General features: G+C 32.3%; 1 protein-coding gene across 1 annotated transcript; it reads right to left on the minus strand.

The window, feature by feature from the left end:
• Positions 1-20595: 20595 nt before the first annotated feature.
• On the minus strand, positions 20596-22162 carry LOC118733096 (innexin shaking-B-like). The gene is made up of 2 exons (XM_036462307.1): positions 22033-22162; positions 20596-21743 (listed from the first exon to the last, which is right to left on the minus strand). Exons 1-2 carry the CDS (start codon positions 22062-22064, stop codon positions 21551-21553), a joined length of 225 nt encoding a protein of 74 aa, XP_036318200.1. The 5' UTR covers positions 22065-22162; the 3' UTR covers positions 20596-21550.
• Positions 22163-22168: the final 6 nt, after the last annotated feature.

Consider the following 22168-nt stretch of genomic DNA (forward strand, 5'->3'; position numbering starts at 1 on the left):
GGCTGTGTGTACACTCACACAAACCGAGTGGATTGGCTTGCACGTGTGCTGCGCGCGCCAACGCATGTGGGTGTGGCTAAGCACTTTAGCTTGTAATTTGATATTGTTACCCATTTATTTATGCATATCTCTACTTACATTCTTTATGCAATAACCAGAAAGCATAGAATATGTATTTGCATTTATGTGGAAACTCATAAAACCGAATTAAAAAGCAATTATTTCACTTCTTAGCAGCAAATGTTCGCGTCGAATGTTAGTAGTGGAAAATAAATTCTGAAATCGAATTGTGTAGCTAAAACCAAATCTGTAATAAACCGCGGAGGGAATTAATACAAAAATATTATTAGCCATTAAGATGCATGCATTTTTATTATGATGCTCAATTTATTTTCATCTTCGGTTAACAACCCAAAGCATTTTCATTTATGTGTAGTCATCATCGTGATTCGTATAAGCATTGCTTACTTGAGGAGCGCAATCAAAAATCTTTTAGAATATTATTTTGGTTCTTTTTCGTTCTTCTAATCAAAAACTTGCCTGTAGTACTTTAACAAAAATGTAGCTAATCAAAATTGAAAATGGGTTAATGAATATTAATTTATGCGCCATCAGCAAGAAATATTACTCAAATGGGTAGCGCTTATGAGAAAAATTTAATTAGTGGCATCAAAACAAGTTAATGTTCATCCATTATATATGGAAAAACTATTTGAAAGTGTGTTTATATATGTGAGCTCATGGTAAAATTTAAAAATTTGGCTGTCAGAGAAACAATGAAAACCACTCAATGCAGTTTGATTACCTGCTCTTGCTGCATGTTTACTGTTTATTAATAACCATGGGAAAATACAAATTAAATACCTGAGGGGTCAGTAGATATTAATGAGTACACATTTTTATGCTTGTCCAGCAGATGGCTTTTTATTATTTCATTCGAATTGGCGTATTCTGCTAATCAGCCAATTTAAGTTTTAAATAAAGCAAAAATACCAAAATTTAAAAATTTTTAATACGAAAGTTTCTAAAATGCGCATTGAAGGATATGAAGTCACGCGGAACTTGAACCAAAAGGCAGTCCTTACCAGCGCAGAAAGCAGAGGAGGATGACAAAAATCTTCAGCAATGACTCAAAGATGAGACACACAATGGCTAGTGGCGTCATCTGGGTGAATTCTCCTGCATCGGCCACTTTTATCGTTGTATATCTTTTACTAAAATTTGTCAAGCTTTAACAGCTGATACAGGGTAGAGGTTAAGTTTATGAGGATGGCAGATATATTGTGTAAATTTTATAAAGAAAATTTATAATCTATTTAATTATCGAGCCTTCACAAAGTAGTATTTTCAAACTGATTATATTCGGCTTTTTGTGAACGCGAGAGGGACCGTTAAATTGCAGTATAAGCACACATAGAAAACTCTTTTATACGTACAATAGCACGAAACCGGCCTATCGTCTGAAAAGCTTAGAATATCTTCATACAATGGTATTTTCAGATAGTAAATAGTGGTTCATTTACGAAAGTGATACTCTATCCCTCAATCCCACCCTGGATATGCCCCGGGCTCTCTGGAAAACCAGACGGTAAAGTCAATTAGCGACTGAAGAAAACTGACTTACTACTACGGATTTACTAGGAGATACAACATAACAGTTTGGAAAGTACCCTGGAGTCATTCTGCAGAGTAAACTGTCATTGAAACTCAATGAATTCAATGAGAAGGATGTTTGACAGCATTTCCAGCCTTTCAGCTGCGCCTTTATATATAACATAAGCTCTTACTAGACTACTACTCTTCAACAGAGTATTAGTGTTATAGATAGCTACAAAAAAGAAGGCGTATTTAAAAATGCTGGAGGGCATTTACGTGCATTATAAGCATATCGGACGTCTTGAGAACAACACCACACATTATTACACTTCCAGCTGGCAGACTTGTTATACAAGGATAACTGCTGCAAACATTTTGTTTCGGGTAAGTTTTGGTTTAGCATTAATGGTTATAGTAGTAAAGTGTCATCTCTGATGGGGCGTATGGATTGTGGGTTTGAATCTGAGCTTCAAGAGGTCCTTTGCAGTTTCAGAAAAGATCGATGGCTATAGTAGATGAGACGCGAGTTACAGTTCTGAACCATTTGCCTTAAGTCTCCGGAACTGTTTAAAAAATTTTCTAGCAAAAGGTTTCAGATCTGCGAATAAACACTTTGTTGCTAGTCAGGCAGCCATTAAGGCTCTACTTCAATAGTTATAATATTTAATTTTAGGCCAGCGTATAATATAAGCAGGCAATAGAAAGGTTAACCGCAGCCAAAATTATTCATCTGTATTAAGTCTCCGAACACAAAGGTGTGGAGGGTAACGAAGGTGCTGACAATCTAGCCAAAAAAGGCCACAATAGTGACGAACGTACCAATTCCTCTACATCAAATGATCTGATTATGTTCCGCCCGATAGTCGAGTTTTGGAAACGTACACAAAGATCTTACGATAGAAAGATTACAGATTTCCAGACTCAAGAATTCTGGGTGAAGACGAAAATTGTAGCAGTTTCAACTATTACATGGAAACTATGCGTCAGATCATTTATAGGTGTCCAGCTTTTATTAGAAAAGAAACTCGCACTACATGGTGAAGTCAATCAATCAGCAATCAACAAAACGCCAAAGTGTCTATGTACTACAGGACACGGCCATATTTTTTAACTCTCCTTGGGGTTTTTGAGCAATTATTCATTGGTCCTAAATGTATGTATAGATAAAAATAGTAACTTGCTAGGGCGCTTTGGGACTTACCAACTTAGCAAGCAGGAATGGAAACTTTAAGGAGCACTTGCTGGTTTTAAAACCATTCCTAGACAATATTGTCATCAAACTGTCAGACAAAACACAACCGAAAGTATACGTCAATATGTCGTAGAAGGTAATATATAATTCCTGAAAGAAACACCTGAAGAAATTTAATTAAATCGATTGGCAAAAACTGGTTCATCCACACTCGAAGATGGCAATGCTGGACCGTTATTTTTGGACCCAAGTTCCAGAAGAGTGCACTAATAAATATACATCTAACTTGATATGAAGCGGAAATTTTTTAAATTGAAATCTGCGCCACCAAATGTCTTTTTAGAAGAATAAATTGGGTGAGGATTAATATCGTGTCCCACAGTCAGGTAGCACCTAAATCACTGACCTCATTCAAAACTTCATCACAACTGCAAAACCGTATTGAAACAATTACGTACCCTCAACAGAGTCACACACATTAGTGAGTTCTGGTAAATGGGGGTTTTGATGGAAAAGAAAGTGTTTACGGTCTACAGCTGTTATGTGGTTCTTCAAACGATTCGACATGTCAAGAATGTGGCAACCCTCTTAAAAATATTCTCAAACTACTATTTTTTGAAACCCCTTTCGTTTAGCACCCATATGGTGATATTTCCTTTACCTTATTCCAATTAAAATTGGATTTGCTATTTTAAACAGGTGGCAACCCTGCGTAAGAATAAAACATTTTCAAAACCATTTCGATTATTCATCTTTATTCATCTTATGCTTCAATATTCATAGTACCCAATTTCTAAGAATTGATTTAGTTTTTTAAAGAATTTGAATATAATTTTTTGAAATGTGGCAACTTTCTTCAAAAAAGTAAGTATTGCATATCTGCAGTGCAAGCCTTTTAATTTGACACCTCATTTTTGGAAAATCGAACGAACGGCGCGAATATGGTGGCATTGATTATAAAATAATTTGAATTTAATTGTTCAACAGGTGGCAACTCTTTTCGAACAAATATAAACAGTTTGCACATCTGCAGGCCAAGCGCTTTAATTTGCTAGCTCCCTCTCGTGAAAGTTAAGTGAACGGTGCAGATCTTAAGTCCTGCACAAAAAATCCCTTCACGTATTCTCTTACGTATCTGGCAAACAATGGCCATTTCTTTGGTCTCTATGACTTCATTTATGGTCATTCAGCAAAATCTTACCTTGTGTTTCTACTTTATTTAGAAATAAAACACCATTTTAATTCTTTTATGTATATTTTTTAACAAATCGAAAAAATTTTATTATTCATGTACTTTCTGATCAAAATCATACAACGTTGTCAATTCGTTCTCATCATTTACTTAATATCGCATAATATTATTTTGTAATAATTTTAATATAATTTAATATTAATAATTCAATATATTACTGTTACCTTATGAAATTTCATGTTCATTCTTATGCATTTTTTTTTTTTTTTTTTTTTTAATTTTAATTTTTTTTTTTCATTTTTCATTTCAATATTATTAATAATATCATTAGTAATATTAACTAATTGTAAATTACGCGTGCATGAGTAATATTTACAATTTAATTTCATTAAATTCTTTCGTTAGTAAGTTGCTTATATAATTTTCGCTTCGTTCTTTTTTTGTTGTTGTTTGGTTTTTTTTTTGCTTTGACTTTCACACGCTTTCTTTCTCCATTTTAAGATGAGTTATAAATTATGAATAAATTTTTTTTTTTTTTTTTTTTAGTTTTTTTTTTTTAGAGTTATGCGTGACTTTTTTCTCAGTGAACTGTAAATCTGCTATTACTATTTATTGTTATAATGATGTTTTCGATTTGTTTTTGCTTTATTTATTTATTTTTTTTTTGGGGAGGGGGCTTTACTTATGGGTTCGAATAAGAGTAATAGTAGTAATTATAATTATGTATATTGACTATATTTCGTAATATGTTATACAATCCTGAAAATGATGTTTCATCGACGGGCTGTCGACCCGTCGGTTATGCTTAAGATTTTGTTTTTAGGTTTTTAGGTTTTTAGTTTTTGCTTTTCACATTTTATTTTAAAGACATTGTTGTGTTTACCTTTTTTATTATAAACTCTTGTTGTCTGATAAATTGCTTTCATGTTTTTGCAATATATTGCAATTGATTTTGAACTTAAACCACGTTTCACATTTCACGTTCGCATTTGTTTCGCTTTTATGTGAGTCTAATAGATTTTTGTTTTTTTAGATTTTTCATGCCTACATACATATCTTCAATTAGTTTTGCACGCAAATGTATGTATGTAGATTTGAATACTTATTAAAATTATTACCCAATTTTTCCCACATACAATTCCCATACTTGTACGTATGTATATTTGTATATGCTAATATGTATAAATTATTGTAAGTACTATTTCATGGAAATATTGATGTCAGCTGTGGCGTTGCTCGCAGCACTTGCTCTTGTCTGTTTTTTTTTTTTTGGTTTTATAGATTTTCTTGTTTTATTTTATTTCTAGATATACTGGTATGTATGTTGCTATACAACGCTATAATAATTGGTAAAACTTTCAATTTTCTCACTTTCTTTAGATTTGCTTATTTAATTTTAGTATTAATTTAATGTGTTTTTATTAGTAATTAATATTTTACTTATGTATGTATGTATGTATGTATGTATGTATGTATATGCATGTACTTAAGTGTAACCAGCTCAACTAAATGGTTGTATTTTGCTTTTAACTATTTACCGCCATTCAGCTTGCGCTTATATTTCCTTTCGTTTTTGTATTCGTATTTTTATTTTCACTACAGCTTTTCAAATTAAAGCTTTATTAACCATGCTCGCATTGAATTATGAACAAAATCATAATCACTAATTTGTGAGTAATTTAAAATGCTTCCTAAAATCCAATATAATCCCTAATTTTTTCTATGAACATTATAATTTATATAACTTTTAAAAATTTTCTTAGTAATTTTTGTAATACATAATAACAATTTAAAAAGTGGAAGTATGTATTTTAAAACAGTTTCACTAGAAAAAGGCATACCTATATGTATAAGTATATATTTACCAAGTAGTACTCTCGCCGCGAATTTCTACATTATCGTTTAATCCAACTAAACATAACTACATACATTTTTTGAACCACTGCTGTGATCAGCTATATGTATCGAGCCCTACCAACAAAAATATGTAAGCGAAATTTTTTTTACAATTTATTTATTTTTTTATGCAAAAATGCATCTAGATGCTCTAGGCACATTGCTGCATTAAAAAGAGAATTTCGAAAAAAAAATTGCTTACAACTTTTTGGCGGTTAGGGCTCGATATGCCTAAACATAGGTCAAGCTATAGAATAAGTAATTATTAAAAATATTAATATAAATACTTCTACTGAATAGTTCAAAATTAGCAGTAAATCTAATATACATACGTATATACATAAAGCAAAAAATACATATGTAAATATTTGTGCGTTAAAAAAGTTCTATTCAAAGCTTAAGTGTTTACGCAAAAAGTGAGGAATCTACCTTTAAAAATTTTGCTATGATTGAAAATTTTTTTTAAAACAATTTGAGAACAAAGACGGTTGTTTTATTGAGCTTCTCCAATACTAAAGTTTTTACTGTGGAGTTATATGTACCTTTTTACCATCACACATAGAGGTGCTTGGACTATCTGGGCGACGATAAGTAAATTTTGCAAAATTTTAAGAAAACAAAAATGTTTGATACAGCACATTCCCAAAAAAGTAAGTACATGATAGACGAGCCTACGAGGAACCACCCTGTCTGACGTCAACTCCTCCCACATTGCGGCTATACTGCTAACTACCTGTCAAACTGGCTCTAATCATACATTGTCGAGAAGGCAAGTAATCGAAAGAACCCGTAATATGCTCCGACAAATCTTGCCCAGCATCGGCAAGAAAATTCCGACTCACTTATTCGCCTAGAACGCTATCTAATTGGACAAATGACCGATTATAAGACATCACTTCTTGATGGGAAGGGATACTAGTAGAATGGACCTACCGGCAGAAGACGTGAGGCACTGCTTGTCCTAGCGGGTGCTAGAAGACGCTTTCATCCTTTTGGCCGTCTGACGGACCTTAGCGCAATAAGTTTTCATGAATCCTCGTATTTTAATAACTTAACCAACTGGTTCTACTTCTAGATGAGCGATACCACAGTGGGCCCACTGGAAAAACGGAAGGGATTTTTTTTAAATTCAAACGAAATAATAAAAAAAATAATCGTGAAAATTTTTATTTATTATGGCGAATTTATTTTGCCAAGTCCCATATTAAAAAATGGACTGAATTTTTGATAAAATAAACCAAACAGCATTTTCTAATTATAATTGAAATTAAAAAATGGCTGTAATGCCAGATGTCGTACATTTTTGGCTACCAAGAAAATTTTGTGAGTGGCAACACTGTCTGGAATAACTTAATACTCTGGCTGAAGGGTCTGCGAAGTTGAACATTTTCTCTTGCAAGTGTCTGGCCTTTACCATCAACCAATTAGGTCATAAAAAATATGCTTTCTTAACCGGTTTTAGAGCGGAGAAAATGCTGCGTTTTTTTCAATTGGCTACTGCATTCGACATTATTTATTCAGGTAGAGCTCCCGTAAAACTAACTCAATGGAAAGGACACAAAAACTTTATGTTAGTAAGAATAAAATTTATTCTATTTTGGTTCTTAGTCAACAAATAGTGCTCTCTAAAAGTTGTAAGCTTTCTAGATGCAATCTTTTTGAAACATTTTCGTATGTGTGCATGTTGTTTTGAAGTGTTTGATAACGTGCATCTGATAGGTAGATAGATCAGAAATTATTCGTATGTAGAATGGTTTTGTGAAGGATTTAAATTCGTTTCGCTTAGCTAACGCTCCTTGAACGCTTGTCTCAAACTTTATTTCAGCTATTTTCCACTACATATTTTCAATTGATGCCAGCGATATTTCTGCATTTTGCATTTATGTATGTATGTACTGTTTATTATCTTTATATATTTGTAAATTCCAGCGCTTCAAATCGATTTCTTTTCCCCACTTTTTGTCGCACTTAACTATTAATTATTTGTTTATCCGCATAATGTTAATGTACGAGTATTTTGTGATAAGTATGTATGCAGTTGATAGTACATATGTATCTATGTATTTCTGTAACGGCCATGTATATATGTATGTACATACTTCTATGCGGGTGATTTTACTTATTGTTCTTGCCTAACTGTATGCATTCGTATGTAAAATAATTCGGGTTTTTCTCAAAGTTTCGCGTCTCTATATATATATGTGTGTACGTATGTACGTGTATACACATGCATTTAGATATACATATATATATGTATGTATATATACCTGATATATATAGTTTTATATATATATAGTAGTCTATTTTTCGTCATGTTTCATCGCTTATTAGTATTTGTATTTAATTTAAATATGGCATTAAAATGTCTGCAATTACTTCAGTTCTCTTTTGTGGTTGTTGCTGTTCTTGCTAAGGACTATGTATGTATGTATAATATTTAATAATTCGTTTTCTTACATACATACGTAAACTTTTGCAATGCTATGCGCTCTTATTTTACTCCGTTTTGTATATGTATATGTGTATGTATATTTGGTTTTCTGTAAATTTTGTTCGTATGTGTGAATGTATTTCCGATTGCAGTTGTAGTAAGTAAGCTGCTGCAATTTGTGATAAGTTTATGCTGTTATTGTAATCAATTTTTTAATTGTGTTTTTTTTTTTTTAATTTTCTTACAAATTCTTTCGGCTTTTTGTTAGTTATTGATTTTGTTTTCTGTATACTGTAATTATCGTCTGTCCCTTTGTAATTTTTATAAACTTTATAATATCGTTTTGCATTGTATATTGTTTTTTATAGATCGAAATTCTTCTAGTTGAAGGCAATTGGCGAATTTTCGGAAATTATTTACGCAATTACTATACAGTGTTATTTTGGTTAATAAAGTTTTTGAGAACTTGATTTATTTAGGTATTCAAAGTAGTGGCTTGCTGTGTGTATTATGTACGGCGTGAATAACGAAAAACTAAAAAAATAATTGCAAATGAGAGCTCGAAAAATCAAAACTATGGTATTTGAATTTAAAATGAAAACTAAGAAAATTTCGAATTCACTACTTTCTAGTTATGCTAAGTATTTATGTGTGAATACCTTAGGCATTCTCTTAGCTAATGGCTACTTATTTTAAACTTTTGCTTAATATATACACTTTGTACAGTCCTTTCCTTTCACTACTTATTTAGTGAATAATATTTACTTGCCCAATTATTGAATGCATATTTATTGCAAAAGATTTCAATACTTAGATAGGGTCCCTTCATTTATTTACACTAATGGCATGAGATTGTAATAGTATTATTTATGCATGTATAATTATTATTATTTTGAATATATAAGGCAATTTTTTTATTAGTATTCCAAGGAATAAAAAAAATTATTGAATCCGATTTTTAATTTAATTGTGCATATTGCTTTCGAGAGGGTGACCTACATTTCGCTAAACTACTTAGAGTAAAAAAAGATAACAATTTACAGAAAATATAAAAGGAGTTAGTGTGTTGTGCTTTGAGGTGTAACAGATTATTTTTTTTAAGAAAATTTACGAGATCGTTCATTGTGTGCTCTTGGTGCATTTAGGTGTATATGTAGGCATGTTGTTATGTATGTATGTGATAAAGAAAAAGAAGTCGCGAGGGGCGTGCGAAGTATATGGATGTACTTGGAAAAAAATGCGAATAACAATTATAATTTGGGCTTATTTATAAATTAATTTTAACAAACAAGCCTTATGGTTATGGAAGACCGGCATAAACAAAAACTAATAATAATTGAACTATTAATTGCAGCTTTATTTTTTGCATATCGAGTCCTAAACGCCAAAAAGACATAAACGATATTTTTTTTTTTTAATTTTATATTTGATGAAGAACTGCATCTAGTTGCTTTAGGGATATTTCTGCATCAAAAAGAAAATTTTGAAATAATTTTGCTTACGTTTTTTTGGCGGTTAGGGCTGCCTATGTAACAGAAAAAATTTTGATATAAAAATCGTACCTTGTAAACAATTATTATACACACACAGGTTAACAGAGAGTTTTTAGAGGACAATTTTTGTCCAAGTCTATAATACAACTTTGATCCTTTCATGAATATGTTTATTTGATCTATTTTCGAGAAGCTGCCACTCTCTCATTCACCCGTTAAAAAACGTGTGTAGAGATAAATCCAATTGAAATCAGCCTCAGTACGCACCAATCCTTTTCATCAGGAATGCAGTCGAAGTTTACAAACATTGCTGAATGCACATATAAGCCAGGTTAAAAAAGAAACCAGTGGTTGATTAACTAGCACGCGGCATGCCAATAATCCAGTTCAAGAAGATATTTTCATATATAGAAAAATTTAAGCATACGCACCTCAAGCCATATTGACAAAGACGAAAGGTCCTTGGCAGCTTTAAAGAAGAATTTTAAATGGTGTAAGTATGAAGGTATTTCTACTGGCATTGTACGTGAGCAGTATATAACTTCGCCTTTGATTTAGCAAATTCCAATATAATTTGAATGGGCAACACTGTTAGATATGACGCAAGTATAAAAAACAAAACATTAACAAATGCGCCTGAAAGTATACTCTCCGGTAAAATAATTAACATAAAATAAAGCAATCAAACCATTCAAGGTTTGGCTCTTTCTGCTACTAATTATTGTCATATAAATATTTTCTTTTTGTAAGCTAAAATTTTTAAATAAATAGAATATGGATAAAATAGATTTTCCAGTAACTTCATAAAAGATAATGAAAAGAATCTGTATTGATTTATCTAATTATTTTACTACAAGTTACCTATAGCGGTTTAGCTAATTGTTCATAAATTACATAAGTTGGCATCACTGACCCTTTTTCGCGGAACATTTCAATTAAATGCGCTACTTTTAGTTGCAAAAGTTTGGTGCACTGCGATTAATTTACTACTAAAATTTATAAGCACAATTGCATAATTATTCTATATTATATTTATGGCTTACCCATTAATTTTTGGTCACAGACTCTTATATGCATGTACAAACTTAAAGCGTTAGCATTTCATGTGGAAAACATATGAGAGCGCATTGAGAAAATTAAATTTAATAGGAAAATCTCCTGTCATGCTGTACTTTTTTGGATCCTTTTGACGGTCTTGCATATGATTTCTCCAATTATTACATTTTCTAGTAGCATCTGCAATACACTCAATGCGAATGTTGGTGAAACCATGATAGTAAGGTAGAACCGCTGAGAGTCACTTTTAAAATTCTTGACGTTTCCAAACAATTTAATTTTTAAATTTACTCACAAAACTCGCACACATATTTTAATTTTCAATCTCAAGCAACAACAATTTCGAACAATTTCAAATTTTTTATTTTCACTTTTATATGATTTTAAATTGTTGGCAAACAAAATCATGGCCGACAAATTGAGAGATCGGTTCTACCTTGCTATGTTTTTATCATGGGTGAAACTGAATTTTTTTCTTGCCCAAAGCACAGAGTGACCCAATTTTATGTTAAAAGCTATGGCATTAATAAGAAAGTAATAAGTTGCATCGTCCATATTTGTGTTTTTTTTTCGTGGCAGCATCTCTCAACTATTCCAGCGCAGGACTTCGTACAGTTTTGTTGATAGTTGGCTGAGTTCCCTCACATAGGAACATCAAAACCATCTAATAAAAGAACTGTTGAATTGGTAAAGGCAGGGGCCTGTTTGAGCGGGTGGTCGTGAGTTTCTCTCATTGAATAATCCAATTGTAATTTAATCTGCATTTCTTTAAACTGGCTAGAAAGTAATGTACAGATATACAGCTTTATTAGTTATCAAGAGTACGCTGCACAGTGGTACCTCCCCATATAAGCTACGGCCAAAAGGATTAAAATTTCCTATTTTCGCTATTTTGCACTTAGGAATGAAGAAATGTGGAAAATGGTAAAAGTCGACGCGCTGCCATGTCCACAGCTCTTGTGGATAGAAATGGTAAATCTTATCCGATTTTGATGAAATTCAAAGTATATGTTGGTTTTAACCATAAAAGCATAATTGTGAAAGAACATCAAAATTGGCGTACATTATTGTCCACCAATTCTAGACAACTAGGCGCAAATTAAAAAAAAAAAAATTTTTATGCAAGTTTTTTATATCTGCTCGTTTACGCAGAAATTTCCCGATTTGGAAGATATTGAAGAGGTTCTTACCATGAAGCCCTACGTACGAAATTTTATGAATTTTGGGGAAAATTAACAGACATATTTGTTTTATTTCTAAAGAAGTTCCTATTTCTTCGTTTTAGAAATGAGAAATCGAAAACCTTTGAGATACTTGTTTTAATATATTATGTATAGATTTTCTACAACAAAAGCTGTGCTAAGGAAAGCAGAACTTATGCTATCGAAAACGGTCTCATCCAGAGAAGCGTTCACTTTTGGCTAAATGCTGAATCTGATTAAAAGATTCGTGAGTCATTAATATCTAGACTCTCTTCCATTTCCAGCTCTACAATAAAAATTCATTAAATTTTCCAGGAGGTGTGTCTATAAAAATAAGAATAGCAGCTGAGCTTACTTCTTAGGTCTTTTTAAATATCCCTCTTTGAAAAAAAAAATGTAGAACCTCAAGTGAAACTGTCGTATAAATTTCACAAATCAGATTGGCTTACTATAGTATATCCACACAAGGAGAAAAATTTATTCAAACTACGTGCGACAACTTCAAACTTTTCGTCTACTTTAAGCTCGTTCCATGACTACAAATAAGCATTTTTATCAAAATTTATTTTTGGCTTGGGCTAGTTGGACATTTTTCCATGAATCTGCCTAATTGCTTTTTCAGAATTCGCTAATCCCTTTTTTAATACTTTTGGCCGCTGTATGCCTACTGTGCGCCGTGCTTACTATAACAGGACATCTGATAATGTACACAGTACACCATATGCAAAATAGTGAGAAGTGCATTAAAATGGCTCCAAAATTGCTGAACTGGAACTCTAGGAGAATATTGGAAACCAGACTTTATACGTATAAAAATCTTGTAAACAGCAAATTTAGTCACAATTAAAAATTTTTTAATAAAAGTTTAAATTTTAGTAAAACATGCAAGCACCATCATGTTAGTACAAAATTATTATTTTTTAATAAACAAAAATTATAACAAACCTGTGTAGCGTACCTCGTTGGCTTACAGAGAACTACTGAGCATTATAATATTTAACTTTTATCTAATAGGTTGCTTAAAAATTTATGAATACATTTTAATTTCATTTCCTGGTGCTTTATTTCCAAACGAAAAACAGTCGAAGTGGAATCAGTGAAGTTATGAGTCAAAGCAATTTTTGAAAAATCTCCTAGATGTATACATATTCTTATACAAAATTTTGCGAAGCCTCCAAATGTCCTACATAGTATTGTGCAAGTACTTTGGGCGGTTGTGACCAGCATTTCCCGTAGACAAAAAACCCGCCAGTTACTTGACCAATCAAAGCTTAAAAAATTTAGCTTAAAAGGACCACATATTATTGTTGTTTAAATATCTAAAGTAAGAACGTAAATAAGACGTATTATTGCAAATATATTTGTGAATAAATATTTTATTATAATTTAATGATGGTTTTTAAATTTTTTAATTGTTTTTATAAATAACTAATAACTAGTGGCATTTTTTTTCTATTTACGAAAACTATTTTTTGAAAGCTAATGCTTCTACATATTTATTAGTAAAAAAAACCTGTGCAATAATCAAACAAATTTATAAGGTGGCCGAAAATTGTGAGTACTATTAAAAAGCAATAAGTCGCCTCGAAACGACTTCCTAAAAAAAAACAACAACCACGTTTTATTATTAAATGGCTAGTATTGCAAACATCCTTTCGCACTTCTTATACACAAAAAATAAAAAAAACATATGCATTTATGAGTACGTACATACACACCCCTCGATTGTTTGAGTAATCGTTGCTGCATTACTACACATTACTTTGATATATTTATGTATAAGTATGTATGCATTGAATGAAATGCTTAACCCTCTGGTACAAAAGCGCCCAAAAAGTACTGAATTTATTTATATTAGTTTACTAATTACTCCCAAATGTGTGTCTATGTATGCATCTATTTGTATATACAAATAAGCAGTGTATGTTTGTATGTACCTGCTACTTATGTATGTATGTATGTGTTTATGAAAGTTTGTATAACGTTTTTTATGATACACTAAATCTAGGAGATATATGTTTTTTTTTTGTAATTTTTTATTTTATTTGATTTTTTCGTGTATTTTTCTTTCGCATACAAATGTGAAAATTTGTTCAGGAACAAATCTATTGCTAATTTTTATTAATACTCACAGTATGCTACATTTTACGCATAATTGAACTTATGTCTAACAATGGTCTAAAAGTATCTACTATGTATATGCGTATGTGTATGTATATATCTAAATGTATTTTTATATATATAAATATTTACCTAAACTATAGTTATTAGACTATTTTTTTTTGTTTTTTTTTTAATTAAATGAAAACTTTGTATCTATGATTACGCAGCATAGCTTATTTAGTTTAATGATATAGTGTTGTTTTCAATTCATTTACACAAACAACTTTCCGTTACTATTCGCTAATTTGTATGCTCTTTAATATATAGTATGTATATTTTATTTGTTTATTTTTACATATTCGTTATTTATTAGTAATGGTATTGTTTATCTTACTAGCACCGCGTTTTTCTTTTGCATTTATTATGACTTAATTTTTTAATTCTTATATAATTTTATTATTTAATATTTATATTAGCTTTTGTATATATGTACATGCATTGATTTTGTTTGCATTTATGTGTTTTGTTTTGTAGTTATATTACCTGTTGCGCTGTTTAAATTATATGTAAGTATATACAGATGAGTGTATAAAATCTAAAAATTTAATTCAGTTTTACGTTTTCAGTGAAATATTCGCGCAAGGGACGATTTTTCTTTTTTTTTTTTATTTGCAACTAGTACTATTAAATTTTCTCGTTATTTATTTACTTACTGGTTTAAGTACATTTTTAATTATTCTGGCAGTGAAATTTACTTTGTATTTTTGTTGCGCGTTTTTGTTGCTGTAATGAATGAGAGGATGTTACTAGTGCGCTACGAAATAAGTTCAACTGCTATGAAATCAATGAAAGAAAATATTGGCGCACAGCAACGCGAAGAATAAGCTTGGGTGAAGGATTGATTCAAGAATGATATCGAGTCCTGCTGTATGCTAACTTTTTGTGGACCCACATATTTTAAAAAATTTAGAAGCAGAAATTGTGGTGATAAATATGGCTAACAACAATAGCAAACTCTTAGCTGGAATACAGCATGAGCTTGGTGAGAACTTCAAAGAAAGTGAACATAACAATTTTAGACATAATCATAGCTGCGACTTAACAGAAAAAATATCTAAGCTGGGAGTATAACACGATTCCAACTTCACATGCAATTCTAAAGTGCACATGGGCACAAAATCTGAGATCTCCACCCTGAAATTTAATTAAGAGAGTCCTACAAGTTTCCTGAGTAATTAAGTTCTGTAGCAACTAGGTTCGAATAGGCTAGGTTGTCTTGGCTGTCCTTATGCAGCTTAGGAAAAGTACACCCTATTTGACCATTGCGATGCCATATCAGTGACTTCTTACCTTAGAAATAAAACCAAGTTGCAGCTCTGCTGGAATGCAAAAAATCGTAGATACCAACTGAATTCGGTGCAGCCAAACATTCCCAAGAATAGTGTAGAAACGAGCCCCCTTCAATGCAGGACATTTGGGTAGCTAATGCCCTATGCTTTTCATTTCATCCACATGACGACAGCTTCGACAGTAGTCGTTTGATTGCATACCCATTCTAATAGCGCGAGACAGTGCCCGATGAGAACTCCAATTACATGTCGGAGCACGGGTCGCGCCAAGCGAATGAGGGGGCGATACCTACTTAGGCCAAATATGCCTTGCTATCCTGGAAGTAGGCTCTGTAGACCATCTTGGTTCTGATTCCAGACAATAAGGGCCCCTTCGTTGCTAGTTCATCTGAAACACAACAACAACATAAGTAAGGCATCCACCTGGCAGCACATGGTAGATTCTTGGTGGTCATAGGACGCTCTCTCAAAAAATGGGGCCCAACGGAGCCCAATGGCTAATGACAAAGGGAAAAAGGCAATCTAAATATTCTTAACTCCCCCAAGAGGAGTCTCGGAACGACTTCTGATAGTCACTGTGGCCCATGCTCGTTCAACAAATAACGATTTCTGTATAAGCGGCATTAGGAGGGAAGAGTAGAGTTCATAAATAAATTACTACGCGAATCCCCGCACTTTGAGTAATACGCTTGAGATTTCTGAAATTAAATTTGCTTGAGAGTTTAGAAACAATTTTTTAATGACCAATTTAAAGGTTTTGCCATGATACCTCAGGATATAGGTATATACATAAATATGCGTATATTCGCTTTGGATTATTCTAAGAATTTTTTCCAGTAAATCGTAATAGGTGAAAGTGGAAGTGAAACGCGATTCTTAGAAATCTGATAAACTGCGTCATTTCTTTGAACACCGAATGAACTAACATAATCTGGCCTTAATATTCAAACAAAAGTAGAGGGTTCATATTGTTTCCATATTATAACAAGTAACTTTTAAACAAAAAACAAAACCAACTTCAATTCTCATATAAAAATTTAAGAGTATCGGATCTAAGGGAAATTAGTATGGGACCACCTCTGAGGCACCACCTTTCCTTTAAAAAAATCGATTAACGTGGTCCAAAGTTATGCAGTAACAGAGGTACATAAAAAATATAAAAACAAAATATTCCCACGAATTGATGACCTCCTCCTTTTTTTTAAGTTGGCTAAAAAGAACTTAATTTTTTTAACATGCATTTATATAAGTTTATTGATAACTGCTAACAGATGAGTGCTGCTACAACGATGACGTTTGATCGAAATTCGTATGCCAATAATGTGTATGAACCATAATATTTGGACGGATACTTGAAAATCATGTTATGTTTATGTGAGTATTTTACGTATGTAACTATGTACGTGTATAAGTTTATGTACGAAAAAAAAAACATATATTTAATCAAAGGGCAGATTGATGGTTAATAAAGAAATTAAAATTGGTAATATAACTACAAATTTTTGCACTCGAAAGTACATACATACAAACATACATATATGTGTATTATCATACATACATACATAAACTCCCGGCTTCTATAGAAATTTCGTAAACCTTTGTTAAAGTCATCAAAAAATGCATATGAGATGCCATATTTATTATTAAAGAAATATTATTTGGTCGTTTGCTTGGAAATGTGGAAAGCATTATTTCTTGAAAAAAAAAACGGTGACCAACTATGCGGGAAGCTTTTGCTTTAATAAGGCGAAAAATCTTGTTGCATGTATCTAAAACAAAATTTTGTATTTAATCAAAAAATTGGTAGGTAGGCACTGTGGAGAGTGGTTATCATCAATTAACACCAATGCATGGTTTTAAGTTATGCCGAGCCCACAAAAAGCCCCAGACGAGTTATCAGAGAATGCGTAGGGCTAGGCCGAACTTATTTGAAGTGCCATCAATTTATTACTTTAGAAAGTTTTGATATTTGAAAAGTGCATATGCAAATATTTCATAAATGTCTTAAAGCAAAGTTTTGCACATCCAGCAGTGGATACCCAATATGGACAAAGCAAACATTTTTTCTAAACTTTGAGAAATTCTTAATCCTCAAGTTGGCATACAACATTTATCTGCAACATTTCTCCCAAGGTTTGAGTAAAAATTTAATAAAGCTTAAATTCAAATTGATGTCCAGCTTTTTAAATTTGATTGTTCCAGCTTTTGTATTGGATCTCCACTTGATCTCCAATTAAAATGCTTATTGGATAGCATGCATTTAGGCGCGAGCAAGAAATAAAAGCTTGTTATATAAATGGATTTTTTTGTTTGCCGTTCAAGTGTTCAAATTCTCTTTTTGTTTGCGACATCGCGTCGCATACCACTCTTGCGACTCACGCACGTTGGTTAAGCACACAATATTTTATTATTATTATTTCCAATGGTTGCCATCCTCCACGAGGAGAGCAGTCCGCATGACTTACCGAATTATTTTTTAATTTTTGCGCCGTGTCACGAAAGACAAACGTTTGTTTAGAGTCGAGATCTAAAACTATTCCGCTTCAGAACCAAATTTGTCAGCTGATTAATATGTCGTTATATTAGTCAATAATTCATTGAGAGATGATAGTATCGCTTTCCTAATGTTGAAAGGCGAATATGACATATCAAAGGTGCTGGAAGGAGAACTAAAAGCCTGGCATAAACAATGGAATGGCTCATGTAATTCAAAGTTGGTCTTACAAGCTTTCAAAAATAGGAGATACAAGTTTATTGATACACGAGAAGGAAGATTAAGGCTAACGTCAGCCAAAAGAAGCGGCCTAGAGCCTGTCAGTAATTTACATTGAGATCCCAACGGAAATTTCTTAAAGCAGAAGTAGGAATCATTTTTGATTTGAATCTATATTTCCTAAGTAGATTTGATTACTTGCATTCGAAACCATCAAACCGCATTACAGAATCGAATTTAGCCTCATCATATGCATATCTTTTTTTTTTAATTTTATTTCTCATTAAAAAGCAAGAACAGAGTCAGGCCTAGGTGCGGAACATTATTTATGAAACGACGTTTGATATTCCAGAAGATGGTCGTCAAAGTAGCTACGTATGAGCCTTTTCAGTGCAGAGGATTTTCTTATTTCTGGTGCAATGCGCCGATTGCTTTAGCTCAGTCTGCAGTATTTAACGCATTTTTGATATCTAGACTTTCAGGAAGTAATTTCTTTGATCCTTCCACCCTAGTATAACGGGTGTTATCCTCGATCACACCACATGTTCTTATACCGTTTTTTTATGAGCTAGCATCCACTTAATCTATTACCAACCCTTTATTGGTCATAAGCAGTGCTTACTGAGGTGTATTGCATTTAGTTATGCTCTCTATGAGTGCACATCCTATTACCAAAGTTATTCCATATTGTCAGTATGGTGTCTGTTAAACCATTTACTATAACGGATGAAGCTAAGGAGCGCCGATATTTTCACCTCCGCCATCTCCCCAAAGTATTGAAAAGTCGTCACACCAATTGCTTGAGATACCTTGTCTGGAGTATTGGACATTGACACAGGAAGTGGTGAACGATTTCTCTTCTTCCTCATTCCGACAACTTCTGCTGAGGGAGCTTATTTTTATATGTATGCCATCGATGGAGCATTGGTGCTATACATACATAGCATATAGTGCACTGTGATCACGCCGGTTAAGAGCCCTTATTGCACTTCTGTTTATAACTACATATGTATGTATGTATGTATGTATGCACATACAAGCCCAACACTACACATGCATACACACTCTTTTTTGGATTTTTTGGCTATTTTCAATATACCTCTTTGATATTTAAAAATGACTAATGTGTATAATAAAGTGCCTGCAATTGAAATAGTTCTTTCATCGTTTTGTAGCTTTGGTATTCCACTATTTTTTTATTTATTTTCTAATTAATTATTTTCCTAACTGTGTTGCTTTAAATTTTCACTCGTACTTGTAAATTTTATTTGTAAGTCATAAATTTCATACATCTTATTTTTGTTTTACTTGTATAACTACATATGTATGTAAGTAGTATGTATGTATGTATACTGTGGTGAAAAACAGCTCATTTTCGCATTTATTGTATTTCTCTTTTCACTATAATGTGTGTTTGTATCTATGTATTAATATAGATATATGTATGTAAGTATGTATGAATGAACTTAAGCAATATTTATATTATATTTATGTATAGATGTATGGATGTCTCTATTTTAATGGTTAATTGGCGTATACATACATAACATGCATACAATGTATGTATGTATGTATATGTATTAGGTATTTCACTAGCTAGCTAAATACATAATTTCCTTGACAATACGTTTAATTTATACATATGTATGTATGTATGTATGTGTCTATGTACTTATATATGTATTTACATCTCAATTGCACAAATACTTTGTAATGATATATATGTATATGTAATGTTGTCTCATTTCCATACGAGTATTCATTTGCATTCATACCTTTGCTGTATTTCGTTTTAGTTAATTAAAATTTTTTTATTAAATTCCTATTTATGTATAATAAATGTACTTAATGTAATTATATATTAGCTTAATGTATGTATGTATGTATGCAAGTTTCCATGTACGAGCGAGCGTACGAGTATGTCTTCAGTTTAAATGCTACTTTTCTCGGTTACTTAATGAGGCGCGCTATATACGAGTATGTATGTATGTATATGTATATGTATGTTCTCTCTTATTGTTTATGTGTATGTATGCTGCATTATGTACTTGTTTGTATGTATTTATGTTATGTAATTAGTTCAATGAGTTTTTATGGATATTTTGCATATTTCGTAAAACTTCCAAATGTAATCGCATACTTTAATGAAACTTCGTTTACTGTTTTGCTCTCTGTAAGTTTGTATGTTTGTATGCATGTACTGTATGCAGTTGGCCTAATGCTCTTCTGGTTAACTGTGTATAAACTGATTTATGCTAATGTCCTTCTCGTTGTTATGCTAATAATGTTTCTGCTTATGATATTGGAATTTGTTATTTTTTTTTTTGGTTTATGGATTTTTTCTTTTTCAGTTTTATATAAAATATGTATGTATGTATGTATGTAGGTATGTTCAGCTATGCATTTTAGTTTTGTATGTTTTATGTTGGCTGCGTAATGATCGATTTTTTTTGGTTGGTTTATTTTTAGTAGACTTTTTTTTTTATAAAAACGCGTCGTTACTCCTCCTTCGGCCGCGCCCACACATACATACATACATGAACATAGATCTAGTGCCTTGTTTGTTAAAGAATATGTACATATGTATGCATTGTTGTTGTTGTTTTCATGATATTGCGGTCTTTAGGGCTTTAGGTTGCTGACTAGCTGGTTGGGTGGTCCACGGCCTGTTGCCTATTGCCTGTTGTCTATTTGGCGGCCACACAGCCCACTTGCTGTCCTTGCTGGTTCACTACAAAAATGCAATCTTTTGCGGGTGTCGTCTCAGTCGTACTCCTTTTCGATAGTTGTTGATATGATATGACAAGCAATGAGTATTTAGTATGTGGTGCGTCTGATGATTTACGGATGCTGGTGAGATCTTCTGCTCGAACACACGCTTAATCGCTATTCCTTACGTTTGCTACGCTTAATTCTGTTGTCTACACACACGCACATTCGCACACATATACATATTTGTTTACACAAGTCGTCTCGTCGCTGTCATACACACTATTTTTTTTTTAAATTTGGTTAGTCTAAAATCGTTGATTTCGCACACAAGTGGCTTTATATTGTAATATACTTTTCTAAAAAAGATGAACGTGATTATGGCAGAATATTTTATGCGCGGTGTGTGGTATCGATGGCCAAAATGTGTTTTCGCTTTTTTTTGAAATTTTTTCCGTTGTTTTTTTTTCGTTTTTATTGCGTTGGTGAGATTTTTTTTTGAAGCCGGTGCTGATGCTGTTGCTAAAGCGGTTTTGGTGTTTTTATTGTTGTTGTTGTTGGTGATGGTTATATTGAGACGACAAATTGCATTTTGTATTGTTTCTAATACTCCCAATATCATGCATCCTGTATTTCACCTTTCAGTCCAGGCACCCTGTGGTGTTGGTTATGTCCTAAACGATTGGCTAAATCCTGTACAACATCACGAAATATAACTGTATCTATATTTTCACCTAATAAGTATAATAAAAACCAATCGCCCATCTTCGAACGACGAACGATTATTTCAATAGCGTCTCGACGCACTAACCTGTGTTAACGAAAGAAAGAAATAGCATTAGCTCGCGAATTGGCTGGTAGATGAAAGCGTGGAAATTAATAATTCGAATGTTAAATAATGACCGGTTTCTCAGTAATAGCTGTAAACTTTTTTGTCCTCAAATGGACCAATGACAATTTTATTTGTCTGAATTTGTGTAATATGAAATTTTGTTAGAGTCAGAGATGCAGAAAACGCGAAAAATTTAACTGCTTCTAAAAAACCGGTCATAGGGCTCATTGTTTAAATTAAGTGTTGATATTCAAGGTCATTTACTCACCTAAATCGCATACGAAACAAGTACACCCTCATACGTGGTGAAAATATAATTACCACCCTGTATATTAACGTTAATAGTGTTAGAAACGTTAAAAGTATAAACCAAAACCAAAGAAAAATATAAATTTTCTCATTAA

The sequence above is a fragment of the Rhagoletis pomonella genome, unplaced genomic scaffold (assembly GCF_013731165.1).
Source record: "Rhagoletis pomonella isolate Grant_MI unplaced genomic scaffold, Rhpom_1.0 Rhpom_scaffold_00002, whole genome shotgun sequence".
NCBI classification, from domain to species: Eukaryota; Metazoa; Arthropoda; class Insecta; order Diptera; family Tephritidae; genus Rhagoletis; species Rhagoletis pomonella.

Coding starts and splice junctions, on each gene's coding strand:
- LOC118733096 (XM_036462307.1), bottom strand. CDS start 22,064: ATGAGGGTGTACTTGTTTCGTATGCGATTTAG. Junction 21,744..22,032: donor TTGTTTCGTATGCGATTTAG/GTGAGTAAATGA, acceptor TCGTTAACACAG/GTTAGTGCGTCGAGACGCTA.